The sequence below is a fragment of the Rissa tridactyla genome, chromosome 6 (assembly GCF_028500815.1).
Source record: "Rissa tridactyla isolate bRisTri1 chromosome 6, bRisTri1.patW.cur.20221130, whole genome shotgun sequence".
NCBI lineage: Eukaryota > Metazoa > Chordata > Aves > Charadriiformes > Laridae > Rissa > Rissa tridactyla.
In genome coordinates, this window is record NC_071471.1 from 8,835,411 (window position 1) to 8,858,793 (window position 23,383).

General features: G+C 40.7%; 2 protein-coding genes across 21 annotated transcripts in view; one reads left to right on the forward strand and one right to left on the reverse strand.

Annotated features, from left to right (window-relative positions):
- Positions 1 to 77: 77 nt before the first annotated feature.
- Positions 78 to 23,315, forward strand: TRIM59 (tripartite motif containing 59). 15 transcript variants are annotated; one of them, XR_008466860.1, is made up of 4 exons: positions 78 to 1,629; positions 12,577 to 13,614; positions 15,988 to 16,182; positions 22,427 to 23,315. XR_008466860.1 is itself a non-coding variant. In XM_054204411.1 (4 exons), the coding sequence occupies exons 1-3, from the start codon at positions 1,549 to 1,551 to the stop codon at positions 14,508 to 14,510; spliced, it is 1,170 nt and encodes a 389-aa protein (XP_054060386.1). In that variant the 5' UTR covers positions 78 to 1,548; the 3' UTR covers positions 14,511 to 14,528; positions 14,744 to 15,833. The 15 variants fall into 15 exon arrangements, 12 of the variants coding, with proteins under 12 accessions (XP_054060386.1, XP_054060389.1, XP_054060383.1 ...); XM_054204411.1 differs by lacking the exons at positions 15,988 to 16,182; positions 22,427 to 23,315 and adding exons at positions 14,460 to 14,528; positions 14,744 to 15,833; XM_054204414.1 differs by lacking the exons at positions 15,988 to 16,182; positions 22,427 to 23,315 and adding exons at positions 14,460 to 14,528; positions 14,744 to 15,833 and having other exon boundaries at positions 12,577 to 13,575.
- Positions 17,389 to 23,383, reverse strand: part of SMC4 (structural maintenance of chromosomes 4) — a 39,486-nt gene continuing 33,491 nt past the window's right edge. For all 6 annotated transcript variants that reach the window (XM_054204399.1, XM_054204397.1, XM_054204400.1 and 3 more), the window contains exons 21-24: positions 21,643 to 21,825; positions 20,568 to 20,800; positions 19,668 to 19,851; positions 17,389 to 17,577 (exon numbers count right to left, since the gene is read on the reverse strand). In XM_054204399.1, coding sequence (XP_054060374.1) covers positions 17,389 to 17,577; positions 19,668 to 19,851; positions 20,568 to 20,800; positions 21,643 to 21,825 — 789 coding nt within the window. The remainder of the gene's footprint in view (positions 17,578 to 19,667; positions 19,852 to 20,567; positions 20,801 to 21,642; positions 21,826 to 23,383) is intronic.

Here is a 23,383-nt window from a genome sequence, read left to right on the forward strand (position 1 = left end):
AAGTTGCAGTGAGACTTCTGAATCTCTTGAGTTCGGTTTTTTTTTTTAACATGCCAGATGTCTTCGTGGTGTGGTATGTTACGTAGGCTTGGTTATGTAGGGTTGAGGTAACTAAGTATTTTGGCATAATTATTAAGAAATAACTAACTAACCTAATTGCATAGTATGTATTCACTAAATAAATTGGGGTTGTTTTCATGTAACATGTAGGGAACCCTTAGAGGAGGTAAAAATGCTTAAACTGGTGTTTTTAAGGAAGTTGCAATGCCAAAGTAAAATTATACTTACTAGAAACTTCACAAAAATATCTTTGTAGAAGGATGTACTGTAGAAAACTGCTTTATTGTTAGAATCCTTTCTTTCTAGGGTTAAAAGGAGAACAGATGTTTGTAGCAACTCTTTTATGTTTCCAAAACAAAAAGAAACAGCCCAAAACACTGTCAAGGTCTGCATTTACTGCCAGTAAATGGCTTTTTGGTACTTCCCCTGATATACATTTAGAGAATTACCTTCAACTGGTGCCGTTCTAGCTGCAGCCTGTACTTTCTGACGTGGTCAGTGGTGGTGTTTTGTTGGTTTTGGTGGGTTTTTTAAGTGAAAAATTCTCTTCGCGTGCTTCACAGCAGATCCTGCCACTTGCTATTCCATTAAGCTTACCAAAATAAGGAAGCCTTAAACATTTCGGCATCCACAGGGTGGCAGTGTTCAGAGTTCTTGAGGAGCAAAACTGAAGCCAGTTTGTCCAATGACTTTTTTCCCAAAAGCTGCAGTTTGAGGTAATGTAATTAATTACATTGTTGGGGAAAGGGGACTTGTTTGGGAGGCTTGGGATCCAAACAAGAAATAACTAATCAGATAAACTTCAGAAAGTCAGAAGGCAGAGTTACTTAGAACCTTGCATTGCTGCAATGGAAGTCAGAGACCAATTTTCTGCCCATGCGTGAAGATGAATAAATTTTAGCTTCTGACTTGAGCAGTGGAATTAGGTTATCAACAGAAGCAACTCGGATGTTTCCCTTTTAACACCAAAGCTGTGACATCGAGTGTACTTTTCAAGCTGTTCAGTAGCAGAACACTGGTCTGTGATGTTTAGATTGTCTGTAACCACACAGATGGTAACTCTTTGGTCACTGTTCTTCAATTCTAATAAAAATAACCAAAGATGTGGAGGCGATGTTGTATGTTAATCTACTCTTTCAGTATTTTTAAGTAGAAAATTAGCTTTTCAGCTGAACTTGGTGTAGCAGGTATCTACAAAAAAAAAAACCTTTAAAATAGTAAAAGGACAAAAGTTAGTCCATAGTACAAGCTGTTCCAGGTAGGGTTTTTATTCCAAGGAGTAGCATTTTTGGACCAAATTGAAAATTGAGACTCTTAGGGTTGCACTAGCTGATTTAGCTAGGAGTAGTCCTATGGAGGGAAGAATATTATGCTGAATCAAAAGGGATAGCTTGAAAGAAGTTGACCCTCTTTCTTTCTCTCCCACTACTGGAAGTGGAATAGCCCCTGACTGTATGGGGCCTTTCAGCTGGGAGAGCCATTCGTTGGATGCATGGAGCCTTGAACAGAGGCATACCTTTCATCTTTCTTCACAAAATGGTATCTTCAGGTGGATCACAAGCATTACCAGTAAGTTGTCTACTGTTTTTTTGGTAGCAGAACAGGGTAGCCTGACTGTTTAAAAAAAAAAAAAAAAAAAAAAATAATTTTGAATTGTGTGTTAAGATACCAACCAACTTAAAAGTGGTTTAAAGTAAAATAAAATGCTGGCTAAGGCAACTTAGCCAGCCCTGAGCAAGAGAACCTGATGACTTCTGAGTAACCAGGGCTCTGCTCTTAGAAAATTTCAAGGATGAAAGGAGGGTGACTTTCTGCTTGAAAGCAAAGAAATCTGTATGTATTTGCTAACAACTCCTCCTATCATACAGTATGTTGCATAAATTGCTGCTTTATAATTAAGAATGTCTTCATATTAATACTTGTAGACTTTTTGCCATTTTTAACTATAAATGTTTCCTCAACTCTGCATGTCACCAAATTACTGGCAGGAATGCTGGTCACAAGGCTGGAAACAATTACAGAAGTCCTGCATCTGGATCAAATAGACTTTATGAAAGGAAACTTAGTAGCAGAAAATGTGTAAAGTTTACAAACTCTTCCCAATAGTAAGTTTTAGCTACTGCCAGAGTAAAACTCAGAAGGTGCACAAAATTAATTGGAAGAGTTAATATTGCTTCAATACCTACAGAAAAGTGTCTGGAAACTTAATTTCCATAAATAAATGCTCATATTTGCTTGTAAATCCCTTGAAGTGGGGGTCCTGTATGAATTCTGCTGGTTTGGTGTGCTCCAAAGCTGAGGAAAAGGTTTTTTTTCAAGCTGCCATTAAAACTGTCATATGTAAATACCTTTGATACACTTCTAAATTTCAGTAAAATAATACTGAAAGCTACTATTACTGGACGACAACAACAAATGTAGGAAACTTTAAATGCCAGCTATTGGTAAATGCATCACAGAAGTTTTGTAATTGGATGGAAAGGCAGATGGTCAGTAGTTAGACTTCACATCAGCAACATCAGATCATGGCATGAAGCAAGTATGTCATTGCTAGAATGGCAGTTTTTCAGATTAAATGTTGCTTCGTATTCTTAATTCTTCGAAGTACATAAAAACTGGGTATAAAACATTTGTTCGTACTCTGAACATCAGTTACTTATATTGTAAATTATTGTCAAAAGCTCCCTTGTTTGGTCTTCTACCTTTTTCCTTAAGACTTTCCTGGTATGTTGAGGGGAGTAGTAGAGGGGAAAGTATTATAGCAGTTTCTGTTCTGTGTTACGTAGTGCACGTACCCCAGAAACAAAACAACTCCCAGGTTGAGTGCCTGTGACATTGGGACTCTTTTCAGGTGCTGTGGTTTACTAGGAGATCTTCTCTGTTGTTGCCATGTACTTGGTATTAGATCCTGGAGTAAAGTATCAATATGTTCCCATCCTCCACCACAAAAACTAGAGCATTGATGAGCTGGAGAAGCATCTTTTGAGAAACATGGAACAGATTGAGATCGTCATGAACTTGGGGTAGGGGAAGGAGGGGAGTTCTCGATACCATGGACAGCTACAGACTCCTCGCCGGAACGAGGCAGCTATCTCAAATATACTGAAATGAGAAGAGGAACCGATAACCATAGTAATTGGTTCAGCATTGAAACTAAGGCAAAAATCTGAGCGCTTTGTCAGCCTTAGATTTTTTTTCTTAAGTGTCTGTTTGTCCAGCCGGTGAAGTTCTGTACTAAGCCCTTGCCTTAGCAATATTGTGACAGTAAAATCTTACTCTGTCCTACTGTGTTACTTCCCTTCTTACAAGTTTACAATTTTTTCTTTCCTTAACTACATACCTAATTTACCACTTTTTCATTTAAGCTGTTTGGAATCTGTCACAGATTCGGACTCCTCTCACACTGCACAGTTCATACTCATTTTTCTACTACTTTTGACAAGGTATTTATAATGAACCAGAAGTGTGCAGCCTGCAATTAGACTTCCATGGTGGAATCAAAGCCTTAGTTTGCAGGGTAGTTGTATTGTGGACCTAAAGAAGGCTTTCCTCACCTGAAATGTTACATTTTTTCTAACTTGTTCTAATAATATGCTTAGTTACAAACCATGACCTGCTTACACATTTATCTTTGCTATATGGCGTTTTCATTTTTTAGCTGCTGCTATTTTGTGTGTTTTGCCATGATGGCTTTCTAAGCTTTACAGAATTGTATATAGAAATGTAGACTTATTTTTTTTTCTAATGGGGTAAACCTCTGAAGTGTGTTCCAGGTTACTTGATTTGTAGTGAGACACAAATAATATCTATGTTGCTATGTTTATGTTAGTGGATTGTGGGATACCTATTTTGCACCAGCCAAGCATCTTCAAAACAGTTCCTGTTATGATTTTCATATTTCACCTGACTTAAATTGCAGAAACACCTTTTAGCAGGTTATTACTGCACCAGACCCTATGGATGCAGTTAGAAGGGAACTGTCTTTTCAGCTAATGTTTTCAGAATGGCTCTGGCATTAGTACACTGCAGACTGACAGCTGTGCAGATTGAACACTGGCCCATTGTCTTGTCCATTGCAATTTCTGCCAGATGCAGAATTCTGCTAGAAGATACTTATTCCCAAAATTTCATTTGCAAAGATTTGCCACTGCGGTGCAGTTAATGTAATGCTACCAACAGAACATCTATGGGTTGCATCCTCTTCAGCAAATTGAGCACAAGGGTAGAATAATTTGGGTGTGAAGATTTGTATATCTGGCTTAATAGTACTTTTTCTTGTTCAAATAGTAAATAAAGTGTTGAAGATGACATTTCTGTAATAGAAAGTGGATTACTGATCTTTTAGTGAATGGCCACATTCTGTTCATCTCTGTTTAAAATGTGCACTCATCCTCCTGATGTACCCACAGCAGGTGGTTTAGTAATGACCCATCTGGTATAATGACCCATTCTGTGGCATAATCCTCCAGCCAATGGATCTGTTCTTTGAAAAACAAGTTATTTTCTGAGTTAGTTTTCAGCTATTTCTATAATGAGCCCATGTGGGGCAGGGCTTGTCTGTTGCTGCTTGATCCCGGCAAGGCAAAGGGCTGCAGCAGGTTCAACCTGTGCCAAGGCAGTGCAGATCCAGCCGGCTGCAAGGGTGCACGCAAGGATAGAGGAGAAGCTTGAAACAAAGGCTGAGGAGAGGCCCAAGAGCTGTAGCTCCTGCGCAGTGCAGAGTTTGTGCCTCGTCAGTGGCTAGAGACCAGAGCTTGTGGCTGCTGCCCTGTCAGCAAACAGGGCAGCTGAGCTGTGCAGGAGGAAGGTGGCTGTTCTGCCCTGCATCAGCCCCCAGGAAGTGAACCAGCAAGGCCCTGCAGCTGCTGAGGATGGCTAGCAGCCAGCAGAGGGCTACTGAATTCATGGGGATGAGTCCTGCACAGCCCAGAGTGGGCACTGAAGAAGGGATGTCCCTGTAATGAAGGACACAGGCCTTGGTTGATGCACCTTGGACCATGACGCAGCTAGGATTGGCTCCAGCCATGCACGTCATCCCGAGGGATAAGCACTGGGATACAGCTGCCTCCAGACTGCCTCTTTTCTGCTTTTTGCCTTTTGTTGCTGTAAGGCTGTGCAGGTGCTTGGAGCTTGTGGCTGCTTCCATGGAGCTGTGCTGGAGTCGGCCAGGGAGAGAGGGGCAGCTCCTGGCCCCCAGCACCGGACTCCTTCCTCCCGAGCCCAGGGGCAGCCTGGCCTGAGCCAGACAGGGTGCCATTAACGCATCCAGGAGAAGTGCTGTGTTCAAAAAGGAGAGAACAGTTAACCCTGCTGAAGGCATGTGTTGTGTCCCGAGACAAAACCACAACTCTATGTTCAGGAATCCTGTTATCCCAGGCCCTGCATCAGGCCCTTCAGAAACAAATGTCTCCCAAGTACTGGAGCTACCACTTAGTTCAAATCCTAACTGACATTCCTATTAAAAATTGGCACAAATAGGTGAAAATAGGTGAGTGTCACTAAAATATTTTTCTATGTTGTGTCGTGTGTCCCCCCCCCAACTCCCTGTCATTGAGGAAAAAAAAATCAGGTATATTTTTAATCCCCCCTGCTTCCCTGCTCCTTTGGATAGCAAAAACAAGAACAATTTTATCAATGTACCGTCCCTGGGGCCTGTGTTGAAAGCCAATATGCATGGAGGTGTGATCGTAAGGAATGCGTAGGAGAAACTCTAATTAGATTTAGATAACAAAAGTAATCACCAGCCAACAGCTGATTTGTTTGGGGTTTTTTTTTTTTTTGTAACAAAAATCAGAAACAAAGGGAGTTGAAAAATGTGTGTGTCTTTAGAAAACGTGTTTGTTTTGAGCAGGTTGCACTTAGATTGCAGCAGCTCTACTGCCACAAGTGGAACTATGGTGACAGAAAGCTCTATTGCAACTCGTTAAGGTTGAAAAGTTGAAAAACTTCAATTTGATAGCATACAAAAAAATTCAATTAAAATTGTTAAACGTTCAAAACTAAAGTGGTATAAATGGCATCAAAAGATATGAATGTCAGGCTAGTGTTACAACAGCTTCACAGGAAAAAGACCAATTACAGCTCGATGTGGTATTGTAAACTCTGTGCTTATCAGCTAACCTGTGATGGTTAATTTCTTAGAACATGAGGGTTTTTTTACTATTTGAAACATAATTCCAGATGTTTCCCAGATATTTGTATAAGGTCCTCTAAATACCAGTTTTAAGACAGATGTTTAGGTAACTTTTGAATGATGATGTATTATGATTTACATGACAGCACTGAATGAATTTCTCTTTCAAAGTCACTGTAAAAGCCACATCTGAGAATACAGTTTTAGTTTAGTGTAGTTTGATGCATTATAAATAAATATAGAATAATCTGGAGTATGAGAAAAGTCTGCACGACATGGGGTACTTTAATTTAATAAAATCTTGAGATATACCAGTGTTGCAGAGGTCAGTAAAACACTGTCAGTAACTGTCGTCCTGATTCATTCACTTTCTCCTGCAATCTCAGTTTTTGCTGGGAAAATCCATATAGCTGAGACATCCTGTGCTACTCTGGAGGATTTTAAAAGGTGCATTTGGTATTGGGTAATATATATATTAAGAGAGAGATATGCAGAATTGGCTATGTTCTTCATTATAATCGCCCAATTTTAAGGTATGGCAGGAGCAGTTTCACTTCACTTAAACTACCTTAACGGTCTTCGGTAGCCCGAGTAGGTAGTAGACATGCTTAAATGGAAACTGAGCTTTGCCACTTCCATTTATTTACTGTTATTTCTGGGATCAGTGGTTGGCGGAAGGTCTGCTCCTGCTCCCCCTCGGCCTGTCAGGGGCTGTTACGTCTCTTGCTCTCCGGGGCAGATTTCCCCCCAGACCGTGAAGAAGGTTGGGTTTAGCGGGACGTGGCTGACCCCCGGCAGCCGAGCGAGCGCCACGCTGTGGCGGGGGCCGGCGGCGGCCGTTAACGGTCGCCCGCCGGCTTTGAAGGCGGCGCCCCGCCCCGCGGGCCGTTGACTTTCGAACGCCGCGGCCGTTGGTGCCTCCCCCCTCCACGTCCCTTCCCGCGCACGCGCGGCGGCGCTGAGGGGAGCGGCGGGGCGCGGGTTCGGCTGTTTGAAGGCGGCGGCGGCGGAGGTAGGAGTCTCGGCCCAGCTTCCCGGTCGGAGGGTTGGGGAGCGGCCGTGGGGAGTCGGAGAGCAGCCGAGGGGGCGCCCAGGTGGATCGGGGGTGTGGATGGCTCGCAGGGAAGCGCGGCTGTGGCACCCGGAGGTGTTTTGTGAGGGGTTGACCCGGCGTCGGAGCTGGCACGGCCGGCCCACTGAGGTGAAACCGCCCTGGGAGCCGAGCGGTACTCGGAGTGACCGGTCTCCCCGCCTTCTGCCACTCAGCCTGCGCGGCCGGGCAGCACCGGCAGCCGGCCCCGCCGCCTCCAGGTGTGGCACCTGTCCTCGGGCAGTGCTCAGGTGTCACATACCCCACCCCTTTTTTCGTCGTCTTTAAGCGTGTTTCTCTCTTTGTAAACTTAGCAAGTTCCTGGTGTCGGTGTCGATCCCTTTTTCTAGTTATTAATACCGGCGCGGTTCCCATCGTTACTAGCGGCCGAATTGGGTGCGGGAGCTGGCAGAGGGTGTGCAGGTGGCAGCTGAAGGTGTCCTCTTCCTTCCAGCCCCGTCACCCGGTGACGTGAGGCAAATGAGTGCTCAGGGCCAGAAGCTTTGATAGAGTTCAAGAGATAAGGGATGGAGAGCAACTCCCGGCAGCGGAGTACGAGTGTGGAAAGGATAGAGTAGTATATCTGCGTTTTTTGAACACAATAACTTGTGTAAGCTTGTTGTAGAGGCAGGCAAGGAGCTAGTGGAGGGATATACAGAAGGGAACTGTCAGGTCAGCTTCATAGGGGGAACTGTCAGGTCAGCTTCATAGGGAGACCAGACAGACTTCTCAGCTGTCTTCATCTCCTTTCAGGTCATAAATAAACTGTAAAAAATCTGGGATAGTGATGTAGTAGCTGTGGTAGGAATAGGGACTAGGGGCAGAACATCCCTGGTTGAGAACTGCTCTTAGGTGTGGGATATTTGTGGCATGGAGTAAAGCTGTACAGCTCACACGGGCTGGAATAGAAAGGTCTAAGGTCTGGCTGTTTATGGTGCCTGGCCTGTTGTTACAACCAGCAAACCTGGCAGTTGTGTAGCAGGCACTTGTGGTGCACTGACAAACACCAGAGCTGCACCTCGGCGTTCTGTTTTTTTTTTTAAAAGTTCTGTCACTCTTTACCATGAAGGTGACTTATAAGTGGAAAATACTGCCTATAATGTTATTTAATCTTATCTTTGCACAACATAACCTTGAGCTTCTACGCTAGTGCTACAGGAGGACTTCATGGACCACTGTGGGATGGGGAGACAGCATTTAGTTTAAGACATGGATTTAGTTTAAGTGCGATACAGTATTTTAAGTCAAGTCAAGTGTTTCAGTGTCGTTCAGGAGAGAGCAGATGTCGTTTTCTTCTGTGACAGTGGTGCGAAGGAGGAACGGGGAGCCTGGTAGCACTGACTCCTGGGGAGGGTCTGCCTTAAGTGCCCCTTTTAACTCTTGTCACAACTGTTATCTAATGCCAAATTCACCTTTTAAATTTCTCCGAAGTAGAGTGAGGCGTATCAGCTTGTTACAGCTGGCTTTTGCTATACAGCAGTTAGTTATTTATCTACTTAAACACTGACATACACTGTATTCCACGTATAATTGTTTCTAAACAGAATCTCGTATAATTAGCTGGATGAGCAGTGGCCTGATCGCTAGGTGAGGAGTGCAGTGTTATCAATGAATACTACTTTGATCTGCTTAACTGCTGGCAGAAACAGTATGTTGTATTATGTTTTCATCTCATCTACAGTATCACTAATTAGAAGAGGATAAAATCACAGCTAATTAGCAGGTCTTCTATTGCTGGAAGATTTCTGAAACTCACTGTGTTACTGGCACAATTACACTTTTGCATTTTGAAAATACCTTCTAGTTTGTAATTTGCTTATACTGAGTGACTCTTACAATGAATATGTATATACGTACACGCATATTTGCTACCACAGTTGTTTGGAACATTTAAGGAGAAGTATCTGCTCTGTGCAGGAAAGCATTCACCAGCTTCCTGATACTTTTTTTTTTTTCCTGGAAAACTTTTTTTCTTTCTCTTTGCTTAACTCTATAATGTTGTGTCTTCCCAGTCTCTTCGTTGGTGTTCTCAGTCTCTGTGTTTCTGATAGCTATGTACAGATTTCTTTTCACTGTTGTTCACATGTAGACTATTTTCTCTGTGCTGCTACCAGTGCAGGATGAAACTGAATTTCATGATTTTTACCTTTTGCTTCCCTGGTACGACTCTGGAGTAGTTGTCTAGAACAAATTAAAAAAAACCACAGGGTGCCTATAGTAAACATCTACATTAGCATTCCAAATGCTGTTTGAAAATCGATGAATAATAACTAAAAATCCAAGTGCTATGTCTCCTCGCGGTGCCTGGGAGGCCGCTGGGGCAGGGTGCCCCACACACCCTTGGCCAGAGCTGAAAGCAGAAGCCTCTGCCCTCACGCTGCCGACCTGGCTTTCCAGAGCTGCTCGCTAGCAGGCAACCACTGTCGTTCTTTAAATTTCTCAGTTGCCTGGGAAACAGAGCCGTATTTTTCTGTGGAAATGGGAATTTCGGTCCCTCTGGCGAGTGGCTGCAGGGTTATGAACGGCTCTGGAGCGAGTGCAGGCTGGCGGGCTTGTGTCTGCTTCAACCTGCGCAGGCTTGCAGCACAGCGCCTGGCTTTGCTCAGGGGAAACGCTGCCTGGGGAGGGTTACTTCTGCAGAGTTTGAGGGGATTCATCACAGTGCTAAGAAAAATTCTGTTCCTTCATTTTTATGGTGGCAAGTAACTATTTTGCAGTTATAAAATTTTTTTTAAGATTAGTTTTATCTTGCCTGTTATGTAGCTCACATAAGCTAGATGTGTGTTCATTATAAAGAAAATTTCCCTCCTGTAACATTTCCTTTGAAGAGAACTACAGCCCTATATTTAGGAAAAAATAGTGATTTTAAACATAGAGTTTTTTTTAAACTATATTCATTCCACATATATAACAGAAAATAATGAATGAGAGTACTTACTAAGGATTCTTTTTTTTTCCTGTGAGCAAAAACTTGACTGATTTTTTTTTTTTCTTTTGTTTATGTGGAAGTGGCATTCCTAAGATTCATAATAACTTTATAGATAGATAAAAAAATAAAACCTTTAAATGTATTTTCCACGGGAACTAATTCTCAAAAAAAAATTATCTGGACAGTGGAGTAGATTTGTTGTTCAGATTCCCTTCATTATTGACACATTTCTTTATTTGCAGTGTCTGGAACATCACTCACAAATGTGAAATTATTAATGTAAAGATCTAAAGAACCTTGCGTTGCCACAGTGGCTGATTGGAAAAGCTGGAAAATAAAGGTCTGTGGCTCCCAGTAAAAAGAGAAATAACCCCGTGGTCTTCAGTAAGAGCAGTGCAGTACAGGAGTAGATGTAGTGTCAAAGTGTTGTGAATGTCTTTTGCTAAATGTCTGTAGTACGTGATATTAATTCTCTTTAACTAGGAGAATACACTAGTTAGTTATAAATACTAATGCACTTCATCATTCTTCTTTTAAAGGCTGGTTCTTAAAAATCATGTGTCTCTAGTAGATTTCCTTCCAACTGTTCTCAAGGTCTCTTTATAAAGTGGAGTTCAAATACATGAACCAACATTTTATATTAATTAGCTGAAAAAATGATCCAAAGTGTGTTGGATTGATTTTTTTTTTTTTAAGCTGAATTAATCAAAATTGTTTTTAATATAAAGTTGACTTGCTCAAAAAACAACATACAAGTACCTCCTTGAATTGAACTTGATTTTTTTGGGTGATGATGCCCATTAGATTGTTTTTAATTTTATTTTTTTTTTTAGTTATTATTCTGTCTTGTTTTACAGAGCAAAAGAAATCTGATCAGACTTTGTTGAACACTTTCACTTTTGGGTGTAACAACCTTGTCTTATAGAGTCAGATAAGTCACACGTATTTCTGTATAACCAGAATAGGTTTCTCTGTTCAGAGCTGATTTAACTCTCAAAGAACCGGGGTCTGAGTATTTAGCTTCTGACTTCCATCTGGTTACCTCTGTGCCTTTTGCAGGTACAACGCTGCTTCATTTATTTATTATAAATGGTTTATTAGTTAGTGTCAAATTTAACCCTTAGTGACTGTCATGATTCCAAATGCAATTTAAGGGTTTTATTTTCAAAGGAGAGTATATTTAACAATTCACTTCCTTTTAAGGAGATTCACTTAAAATAAATCAAACTTTATTAATCTCAGTGTCAATGAGAAATGCTGATAGATTGATGCAAAAATATGTTAATATAATAAAAAGCTTAGGAGGGCACATCTGAATGAAATAGCTTCCTTAAACACCTCTCATAGCTAATTATCTTCCTGACTGAATCGAACAAAGGTTCAGTAGCAGTTCATGCAGCTGTGTTAGCCCAGTTGCATGTTATTGTTTTCAGATTTAGAGTTAGACCCTAAATTGAGAGTCTTTGATACTAAATCCTTGGGCAATTTCTTTTTGCAGTGTAGCAAAGTCTACAGAGTTGACTAGAACTGATGAAGGGGACAGGAAAATGTGACAAAAAGATAAAGGAAGTTCATACTAATTTCCACATTTTTTTAACAGAATGAAAAACAGAATTATGATTTTTTTTTTATGAGAACTGGCATTAGAATTATTAATGTTTGTGACCTTACGGTGTGATTTCACTAAGCTGTCAAAGAAAAACAAGGCAATATTACAAAGGACGGAAAACGAAAGTTAGATTTTTTAGTTTCGTGCTTAAAGTAATCCAGGAATAACACCACGAGTGTAATTACTGTTAGTGGTATTGTAATTAAGGGCCACTGAGTTAGATTCTCGTTTGTGCCAGAACCTAGTGACAGATTTTAGTAAATTAGACTGCTTAATACTCTCATGAATATTGCAAAAGTAACAGTCAAAAAAAGTTAGGGCAGAAAAAAAGTTTCTGTACTTACTGCTTTATTCTTATGTTGAAAATGTTACTCATAGTGAGAGAAAATTTTCATAGTTTTGAGGTTATTTAGAAACTATAGTTCTAACTTTTATCAGTCTCTTCTATTGTTTCCCACTTTAAGAAATACCTAGTAGCAGATTGCTGCTTTTTCTAGCTTTTTAAGGCAAAAGTTGAATATGGGTGAACGCTATCTTGTCACTTAGATTCTAAGTGCGGATCATAATTTGCTGATATCTTTGAACCATTGCTTACTTTCATTCTTCTTTTGTGTTGTTTTTTTTTTTTCCCCCTTATCAATATGTAGGTTAGGTTGCTGGTCACTAAATGTCACGTGAGGCACTTAGGCTAATAAAATGATTTTAAATGATTTGATTGTAAAATGATGTTAAACTTTTTTTTTTTTTTTTTGTAGGACATGCATCACTTTGAGGAAGAATTAACGTGTTCCATTTGCTATAGCATATTTGAAGATCCACGCGTTCTGCCCTGTTCCCATACGTTTTGCCGGAATTGTCTGGAGGGTGTTATTCAGCTGTCAGACAACTTTTCCATTTGGAGACCCCTGAGACTCCCTCTGAAGTGTCCTAATTGCAGGAGTATTGTTGAAATTCCAGCCGCTGGTATCCAGTCGTTGCCCATCAACTTTGCATTGAAAGCTATTATTGAAAAATACCAACAGGAAGATCACTCTGATGTTGCAACCTGCAGTGAACATTACCGGCAACCGCTGAACGTTTACTGTCTTTTGGATAGAAAATTGGTGTGTGGCCATTGCCTTACAATAGGGAAACACAACGGCCATCCCATAGATGACCTTCAAAGTGCCTACCTAAAAGAAAAGCAGAATTCTGGAAAAATTCTCGACCAGCTGACTGATAAACACTGGACTGATGTATGTTTGCTCATTGAAAAGCTGAAAGAACAGAAGTCGCAGTGTGAAAGCATTGTTCAGGAGGATAAAAAAGCAGTAGTCCATTATTTTAAGAAACTTAGTGATACCTTGGAGCACAAAAGACAAGCTCTGCTGACTGCCCTGGATGAAATCAACACACGCATTTTGGAAGAATACGAGCCTCTCATTGAGAAGTTGAAAAAAATAAGGGAAGAACAGCTTGAATTAATGTCACTGAATACATCTATTCAAAAAGAAGAGTCCCCTCTTATTTTTCTTGAGAAGGTGGATGATATGCATCAACGTATAAAAGCTTTGAAACAGAAGCAACTACCGGATGTTAAACCTGTGGAGATTTATCCGAGGGCTGGGCACCTGTTGAAAGATGTGTGGTCTAAAACTGAAATCGGTCACATCAACAAGATCGTCACTCCAAAAATAAATCTGATTCCGAAAAGGAAGTTACGCAGCAAAGGCAGTGGAAAGGAAGGAAAAGAATCTAAAGTGCTCCTCCAGGCTGTAAATCCTTTAGCTGTCCTGCTTCTTTTTATAATGCTGGTAACTCTGTGTTCGTTTCACAAACTGGTATCATCAGCTGTAACTGAAGCTACTCCTGCTCATATCTCCGCGTTCTTGCTGCTTATTTATCAAGATTTCTGTACCCATTTGCAGAATATGATGGATGTGCTGTGCCATGCATTTGATTTACTGATAGAGTTTTTAGGGAGGATTGTTTCTCTTAAGACTTTTCAATGACTAGTTTAAAAGCTAGTGTAGGAATCCCCAGGATGTTTTTTAATTTCTACTTAAAAGCTGGATTGTTAAAGCTCTACACTTTTCTGTTTCCGTATCCTTTCTTTTTCTGTATTGTATAGATTTCCTCTTAGCTAACTCTTAGTTAACTGAGAAGATTTGCAACAAAACAGGCTTCCTCTTCTGCTCACACCATACGGTCGGTTGGTAGGGGTTTGTTTAAACTGGGAGCTGATGAGAAACAGTGTCTGTCTAAGAAACCTCTAAGCAGTTTACGAATTGTAATCTGGAGTCCTGTTCGTAAAAAATCCTTAAACATCTACTACCTTTTTTTCCCCCCTGGTAACGTAATTTTAAATTGTTTTTTAAATAAAGCCACTTTAAAGGTTAAAAAAACACCACAGGCTGCAAACGGGCTAGTCCAGGACGGGTCAGGCACTAGCTCTGGTGTGCATAGAACACCTGGTGTTTTACTGACCTCTCTGAATGTATTTTAACTGATACACCTCCGTGCTTTAAAGCATATATTCATTTGGTTTCGTTTGGCTTGTTCCTGGTTACTAGTGGGTGACGTGATTTCATCTGTTTGGGTTTTTTTAACCTCTCTTTAATAACTTTGTGTCTTTGAAATGGTTCTCTCCACTTTACAGAGCAGTAGCTGTTGCACTTGTGGTGAAATGCTGCAGACAGGTTTTCAGTGACAGCTATGCACAAACCAGGTGTGTGTTTAGTCTGCTTACAAACATGAGCCCTGAATTTTTGCTAAATCATTTAATAGGTAGTGAAAATAGATACATAAGCAGCAAAACTCCCACTGCAGTCAGTGGTATAAGGATTTCAAATGTTGTCAAGAGCTTTTGAGAACGACTTGACAATTAATGTAAATTTATATCGAGCTTTTCAGCACAAGTAACAGAGATCTTTACCTTGACAGAGGAGAAACACGATAGCACTCAGATGATCACTGACGCTTTGCTACTTCTGAGGTGATGCTGCAGTCTAAACTGTGCTCAGGAGCTATATCCCCAGTGAGAGCTGATTTTGGCCTTCAGTTGTTAACAGGCTGATTACAGCAAGTACTGGGACAGCCTTGGAGAGCTGCAGTTACGACAGCAGAACACGGGTGAGCTTACAACTCTCTAAAAACCCAAAAATGAGCATTCGCCATGGCTAATTGTATTTGACTTGATAAAAATAGTAGCATATTCTAGATAGCAGCGTTCCTTGGCTGTTGTATATTTTTAAATAATAGAATTTGTTTAAATAGTGAATGATTTCTGAGGCTAGCTTTTAACTACGAGGTGTTTTAAAACCCTTGTGCAAACCAAAACTTGCCCATGGCTACCAGCTAGTACTAGTGGGATCCTGCAAAATACCAGTTGCTGCCAGGTCAGCCCTCAGATGCGATGCTGATACATTCCTTAAATAAAGATCCTAATAAGAATATTGCCATCCTGATACTGCTGTATTGATAAAACCCCAAGTCCAGCCACACGGCTACTGTGCAGCTCGGTGGATTTGCCTCTCTGCAGTTGGTGGAGGCAGGAGCCAGCAGCACGCAGAGGGCTGGGCCTTTGCCTGTGTGTGAGGAGCTGTTTCTAGAATTTGTACATACGTTTTCTGTAACATTTTAGAGTTACAAAGGCAAATCCCACGAAAACTACTGGTCAGGGTTTGAAATAGCGTTTGGGTGTATTCTGAGACTGCATAAATGCTGTCATATTAATTTCTCAATAAAATCAGGAATTTGTCTTAAGCCCTGGTAGAAGGCTGTCACTTGGCATGTCAGTCTCTTAAAACCTGGTGCTATGTGTCTGTCTGCTACTACGTGGTGCTTTTTTAACTTACCTTCCTTTTATTTTCTGACTTTTAAAAACTTACAGAGTTTGTAATGCAACTTTATTTTTCAAGACCAGAGGAATTTATAAAATGCCTTTACCACCGATTGAAACGTTTAGTACTTGTACTTATAATGCAGTATGTTTTAATAAATTTGCATACAAATAAAATATATTCTTACAATAGGATGGCTAACGCCTCAATTTCCTTACTGCACAGAAGCTTCCCTGTGCGTCTGCACAGCTCTGACACAAGACGGAGCAGGACTGTGGCTGGCCTGCAGTGCTCTCTTGTTGCTCCTTTTTCTACCAAGTGCCCTGTTTTTGTTTTTTTTTGCAGTGTGAACTTCAGGAAGGTTCTCTCAAATGGATGGCCCCAGATGGGTCGATGTGGATTTCATGGCCTTTCATGATGCCCACCACAGGCCTGTTTTACTGATTTTTCTGTTGGACAGCGAGTTAGTGCGTACCAGTATCTGGCTGAGCTCGCGCAGGAACTGCTGGAGTGCAGCGTAGGCACCTTCTGGGAAGTGCTGTAAGTTATTGTGCGTACCTGTCACCTGCCCCGCCGCAGCTTCCCTTTCTGCATTATACCACCCCCTTCATTTTTCCAGACCAGCTTCATGTTGATGATTTCAGGCGAGGGTGAGGCTTTGGCTGGGTTTGGGTCCCTCACGCGGTGTTTAGCTGCACTGGGACTATGAGAACAAAAGCAGGATAAACTGACTGGGGTTCTGTAAAGCATGCCTGGTATGAAAATAGCAGGAGATGGCAAAGGGAACAGCACAATGAGCTGGAGGTCTAGGGCTGCTCACAGCTTTGTTACCCCAGCCTTTTTCCTGAACAGTGGCACTTCTAGTTCAGGGAGCTGCACCAGTGCAAGTGTGTGAGGTACTGCCCTGATTTTTGGAACAAAACACATGGTTTCAGTTCTTGAGGTGCAACAAAAGATCAGATTCAAAGCAAAACCCGTACACTGAAGCATTGACAGGACACCAACGGAAGTGGAGACCTGTCTATAACAGCCAAGGGTACAGCGGTATCAACCTTGCCTCTTTGTAGGAAGGACTGAGAACAGCAGAAGCGAGCAGATGGTAATGACTGTGTTAATAAACCTGGAGTGTGCAATGGCCAGGGCCTGAGAGGGAGGGAGGAGTTGTCCCTGCGGGAGGGGAGAGGAAAATAACTGAAGAGCAGCTTTGGAAACGGAACCAATTCATTACAAAATGGCTACAAACGGCCGATTCCCAGACCATGCAGCAGTACATTTGACATCCTTATTATATACATGTAAATTATTTAGTATGACCTTAAAAATTACTTTAAAATTTTAAATGACTTTAAAAGCAAATTGCTTTTAAATGTTACCGGAGTGTACTGTAACATTTTATTATGTGAGTTCCAGTAAGTAATTTGCTTACTTTAATATATACAGTAAAACCCAGTAATTTAAAACCAAATACAGAACCCAAACATTGACATCAGCTTACACAGAGAATATTAAAATTGAACTGAATACATAATTTGAGAAATAGCTTTTTTTTTAAAAACCCAACTTGTTTCACATAATTAAGATCTATATAGAAAGCGTAAATTTAAAATCCCCAGAATTTATTGAAAATTTATTGTTTTATTAACAAGCTCAAATAAACACAATATTCAAAGGAAAAAAAAATCTCAAATAGAAAAGCATATTAGACAAAAGTAAACAGCAGCAATGAGGATGGAAGTTTGTTCCACTCTATTTTTGAGCTATACTACACCCAAGAGCGTCGAGTTCAGCCAGTCCTTTGGATGCAATAACTTTGGGGTTTGTTGCCACGCTTTTTGTGGTATTGTGAGTCTTATAAATTCCAATTAATCTGTCTGCGATCTCAAACATGTTGTTTCGCAGGGAGATGATGATAAATTGTGCATTTTTTGTTTGCTCCTGAAACAGAAGTGATTTGTGTTAGCCCACAGGATTTAAAAAAGCTGTTCTTGTATGATCTCTGTGTGCAGGTTTTAGGTGACAAGGCCTCAGAGCTTCTGCTGTCTATAACGGGTGTGTGCGCAACACACCATCAGCACGAAGCACTGCCATTAACTTAAGCATGAGTTTCCTCTTTTTAACTTTTACTTAACTTATTCAAGTGAATTCAATTAAACCTGCATAATTTCTTTCCAGAGTTGCAATTTTAACAGGTATTCTACAAGACTTACCGAAGGAGGGTATTACTAAGTATTACTAAGTTACTTGAACTGTTATAGCAAGGGTTGCTTTAAGAATGAAAAGGGAAACAAACCTATTTCCATGCACTGACAACAGGGGAAAGCAAGCCCTCTGCTAATGAGAACAAGCCTTAATGAACGCTAGTTCTGTGACGCTGAGGCAGAATGACTATAGATAATAGAGTGCTGCCTCCAGCTCTGGAGCCATAACATAAGCAGGACATGGACGTGTTGGAGTGAGTCCAGAGGAGGCCACAAAGATGCTCCGAGGGCTGCAGCCCCTCTGCTGTGAGGACAGGCTGAGAGAGTTGGGGTTGTTCAGCCTGGAGAAGAGAAGGCTCCGGGGAGACCTTAGAGCCCCTTCCAGTCCCTAAAGGGGTGGCTTACAGGAAAGCTGGGGAGGGACTCTGGATCAGCGATAGGACGAGGGGGAATGGTTTTAAACTGAAAGAGAGGCAATTTACATTAGATATAAGGAAGAATTTTTTTACTGTGAGGGTGGTGAGACACTGGCCCAGGTCAGGTTGGATGGGGCTCTGAGCAACCTGACCTAGTTGAAGATGTCCCTGCTCGGGGCAAGGGGGTTGGACTAGATGGCCTTTAAAGGTCCCTTCCAACCCAAACTGTTCTGATTCAATGAACAAAATATCTAAATGTGGTGGTGCTTTAAAAATAAAACAAACCTTATTGTTAAGAACCCAGCAGTATAAGTTCACCAGAGGAGCAAAGTCAACACGCAACTCTGGCTCTGTTCTTGCTGTGGTGAGCTGGGACCTTTTCTCCTAGGACAGTACTAATTTTTTCTGTATCCTTTTCTGCTAGGATAGTACTAATTCAGAAATTGTATACAAAACATGAGCTACAGTTATATACTAAGCTGTAATTTGCATTGAAGAGCCAAACCGTACTAAGTTTCAAATGTAAGCGTTAGCCTGCAGTTGAAATTAAACCCTTTGCTCTACCAAATCTCATCTGGGTGACGGACCCTCCTTTGGGAAAATACAGGCATTGTAGAAGCAAAGTTTAAAACTACAGTTGCAGGCAGCTATTGTCAAAGTGCTTCCCTCATTTTAAGTAGCTAATCAGAATCTTTGGCACTTCTGGGGTGTTCCCAAAATCACTGGTTATACTTTGAATAATTCTGAAAGTTCCAAATTTAAATTAGCAACCGAAACTGTAGCAATGTAAATGTTTGCGTGACTTAAATACGATGATGACAGAATTTTTGAAGTCATGAAAGAAAAAACACCCTAATAAAGACACAGATCAAAGAAGCCTGTAGGAAACAGCTCACATTAATGCAATGGAATATAAAACCAAGGAACCTTGGCTGCTCCCAAGAACAAAACCATGACCTTGGTACTTCAACACATTGCTAAGAGCTAGGTAACTTATGTATTCTCAGTTGACCATAGCTGATTATTTTGGGGAAAGTATCTATATTTTAAAGAGGAAGCAGTAGCAGCAAGGATATATGGAAATGTGGAACCTTTCACAAATTCCAGCACTCTTCAGACAGCTTTTGAAACAGGATTTGGAGAGAAAAAAACCTTGTAAATCCTCTATTACTTGCCCCATTTCAGGAAAGCATGAAACTTGGCAGCTTAGAAAAAAATATGCAGAAAGCAACATTCTAAGCACCTTTCTGGAAATCTGCTCAGTACATAGTTTCCACTTAATTATTTGAAAATAATCTATCATTCCAGATTTTTAAGTCTGGCCATAATTATGTTACCACTTTGTCTTTTCTGGCAGAGAAGAAAATATGTTAGAAAAATTATCCTGTAGTAGTTACCATTAAATACTTACATATATGTAAAACGCTACAATAGATACATTTTTGAAGTCAAGTGCTGCATCAATCTCATCCATAAAATAAAGTGGCGTTGGCTTGTAATGATGAAGAGCAAAAACTAGAGCCAGCGAGCTAAGAGTCTTCTCTCCTCCTGATAAGTTAAATATCTTCTTCCAACTTTTCTTCGGAGGCCGAACACTGAAAGAAATGAAGAGTTTGTAACTTATTTCTGTTCATGATGAAAATAAATACGCTGTGGTAAAAAGCAAGTCACAAGGCAGGAGGGAATTCTTGGAAGACACAACACAAAGCAGCTTGACTAAAGTCATGGATGAGCTGCTTGATACTCTTAGTCCTCCACATCTGAGAGGGAGCGAACGGGATTAGTTCTGTTCACCACAGAGTAACTAACTCCCTGGGTGCGTGCACAGCTACGCAGTCAGCTGATGTTTGCCTGAACTCAAACTACCGTAACACTCGGCTTTTCTCTGTAGGAACTACAGCACTTAAGAACTGCTATTTAATTATCTTTCAAAAGTGCTATTCTACTCCTAAGTAATGAATATACTTTCAGGACCATTTATAATGGAATAATCTCCAGTTACCAACGTGACTGACACAATTCCCTAGGCAGAATGAAATGATTTGGGAATTAAGAAACCCTGAGAAATTGCTTCAGCAAAGTCAAAGCTTTCTAACTGCTGTTAGTTACTTATTTCTCCAGGAGAAATTAGTCTCTTCGTTACCCAACGCTAAAAAGTTGTGGCTTCTGTCAGTATCTTGCCGATAGTTGCCAAGAGGGAGGACTGTCTTGGTTAGCTGATGATCAGTGAAAATTTACTTTAAAAGCAGGTTGAAAAAAGGAATGCAACAATTAAGAATTACAGCAATAATACCAAATTATTTTGACAAACCTAAACATGATTCCCTCAGAGAAGGGATCCAGACTGTCCACAAGCTCTAATTCAGCATCTCCTCCCAAAGTAAGCATCTGGTAGTTTTCCTTCAGTTTATTTGTTATCACATTAAATCCTGCCATAAATTCATTCAGCCTTTGTTTCCTAAGATCTTCAAAAGCTTGTCTGAAGTTGTCTCTCTCATTGGTAATATCATCCAGTTCAGCCACACGTTTCAAGTATAGCTCTTCCTGCAGAAAAAACCCCAAAAGTACAGTTAAACAAGCTGTCACCTTAATTTAGACTTTGAAACCATTTTAAATGTCGTTTTTCCCAGAATGGCCAACAGCCTCGAAGCAAATGAATAAACCCAAACTGTCCCTTTTTTCTCTCATCTCTATACTCTATGCTGCTGATCTCTCTATACTGAAAACCTGTGTTAAAATAAAACAAATAAATAAAATAACAAAAAACATTTCATCTGTTGAATAGTCCAATATTACTGAAGGGAGCGTTGTGAGGAGAAAAAAAATCCTAGTATTGTTGTGTATCTGTCTAGACTGTCAAGACTAGTTGACTGTAAATAAAGGAGAAAGTTGTCTTCACCTGCCATCTACACTATCAAATAGAAATGGACCTAAGCTCTGAGATACAACTTCCACACTTGGCTCAGTACGAGCTACCAGCTGTTGGGATGCTAGCAACAGCACAGCCTGCAGAGAAGAAAGGGAAAATTCAAGGGTTCCATTTCAGTTTCCAAAAGAAAGGAACGGAAGAACAGGACAGCTGTTCCCTGGTATGTCCATAGATGAGGTATTTTCTCTTGTCACCTAGAAAAAGAGCGGATTTTGGCATGCATTTCAAGTGCAGGATCCATTTGAGCAGTCACCTGAATTAAAACGCGCAATTGAAGGTTACCTGAGTACGTCCGAAGCAATGACATGAATTCTGTACAGATTCAAGTGCTGGAAAACAATGAAGCCATACAGAAAAGGCTTACCTTAGATGAGGGGTGTACCATACCACGGCACTGACAGGCAATACAGGATCAATAAGATGAACCCTACTACTACACGATAGTAATTAATCTTACCTTCTTCTTATATTCTGCAATAGCGCTAAGGTTGGGTTTCATTTCATGACACTGGGTTTCCAGGAGAGCTATTTGACTAGTGATAACATCCGGATCCTTGATAGCCTCAAGCTCTTCTTCACTTAGTACTGGAAGTTCTTCAGGTGGTTTATCCTCTATGGGGTGCAGTGTTAGTTTTGATATCTAAAAATTCAAAACCAGTTACTAGAAGTCTTTAAAGATCGCATTAGTTATCACATGAACATGTTTCCAAAATAAACATTTTCTGTGTTAGTACGTATTGAACCTTCTAATCTCAAAACATTCAAAGATTCTTCACTTAACTCCCTTTAAAAATAAGATGCAAGGAAGACAACAAATATCCTTTTATCCTATTACTCTGTTCCTGAAAATAGATATACATCATTCTTACAAAGGAGATTTCTCTGTAACAGGAGCAGCAGCAGATAACGAGGAAATCACCTCTACTGATGCCACAGAACTTTAACAACTACATACTTAATACTTTGTCTGTTCAAGATGGAAAAGTTTCTGACAGCAGCTTTGCTTGCTGGGTAGCTGCCCCCATTATCCTCAAATTAACGAGGGTATAAAGGGCACCCTGCACTGCAAGGTTACCTGCTGGTCTAGATCCCTACTGCTATTAAAGATTTTAAATATGAAGTAGGAAGGATATATAATAAAAAGAGAATGTAAGTTTATGAGCTCCAGGTGCCTAACTGGCCTTTTCTCTGAACATGCCTCCCTGGGCACAGACTTGATTTTTGCTATTTCCATAAACCAGGAAAACCAAAGCAAGACCAACCCCCAGCATTGCCTCTTGTTGACTCTGCGCTCCACTAACCTATGGGCCAGAAAAAGTCAGAAACACTTTTGAAATGAACACTCCAAATGTCAGACAATGCTTAGAACAAGCTCATTCAGCAGAACTGGAGCAGTTAGAACGGACACGACCGTAAGAAATCAGGTCTGTGTACAGCGATCTGTGTGCTCGCCTGCGGACAGGCTGCCAGCAGCCCTGCTCCCTCAGAGAAGCCAGGTGTCGTAGCACCTGGAGTTAGCAATTCCTTGCTCCCACTGGCTCTCATTTATTCAACGAGCTGGTTCAAGCAGCAGCCCGAGGAGCAGAGTTTATTCCTGGCCCCATGGAATTCCAGTTGGCCCAATTATCTATAATTGGGGAAAGGCAATTTGATGTACCAAATGGACTCATGTTCTAGGTGGAATGCTTTCAAGGAAAAGGTCTTGCCATTTTATAAAGACCAGCTGAGTGGACACAGCACTGAATACGGTTCCACGTAACTTGTGTTGCAGTTATCAACATCCTACCCCTCTTTGCTTCTCTCACCCACGAGGGTGCCTGCCCTTTTAAAACATTTTTAGCATGTACAGAGAGAATACACAGGCACAAAAAAGTCTCCTGGTTGCTGTTTACGGAGTATGGATTTTTCTCTCATTGCTCTTAATTACTTGTAGATAGTGTTATGTCAGTAATAGTTACCCTACCATTTATTCATAAATAAAAAATCCTGAAAAGCTAGAAGCTAAACCATTTAATGCATAATTCATCCATAACCTTGTATGTAAACCAGCAAGTAAAAGGCTGAAAGGTCATCTTTTTTAGAGTTGGGTTTTATAGCATAAACACTAATAAACTATGAGCTGAATATTAATTTTTCTCCCAAATTATCTCTTTTCTAACCACATGTTAATACATTACTCTGTTGAGATCTTACAGTTC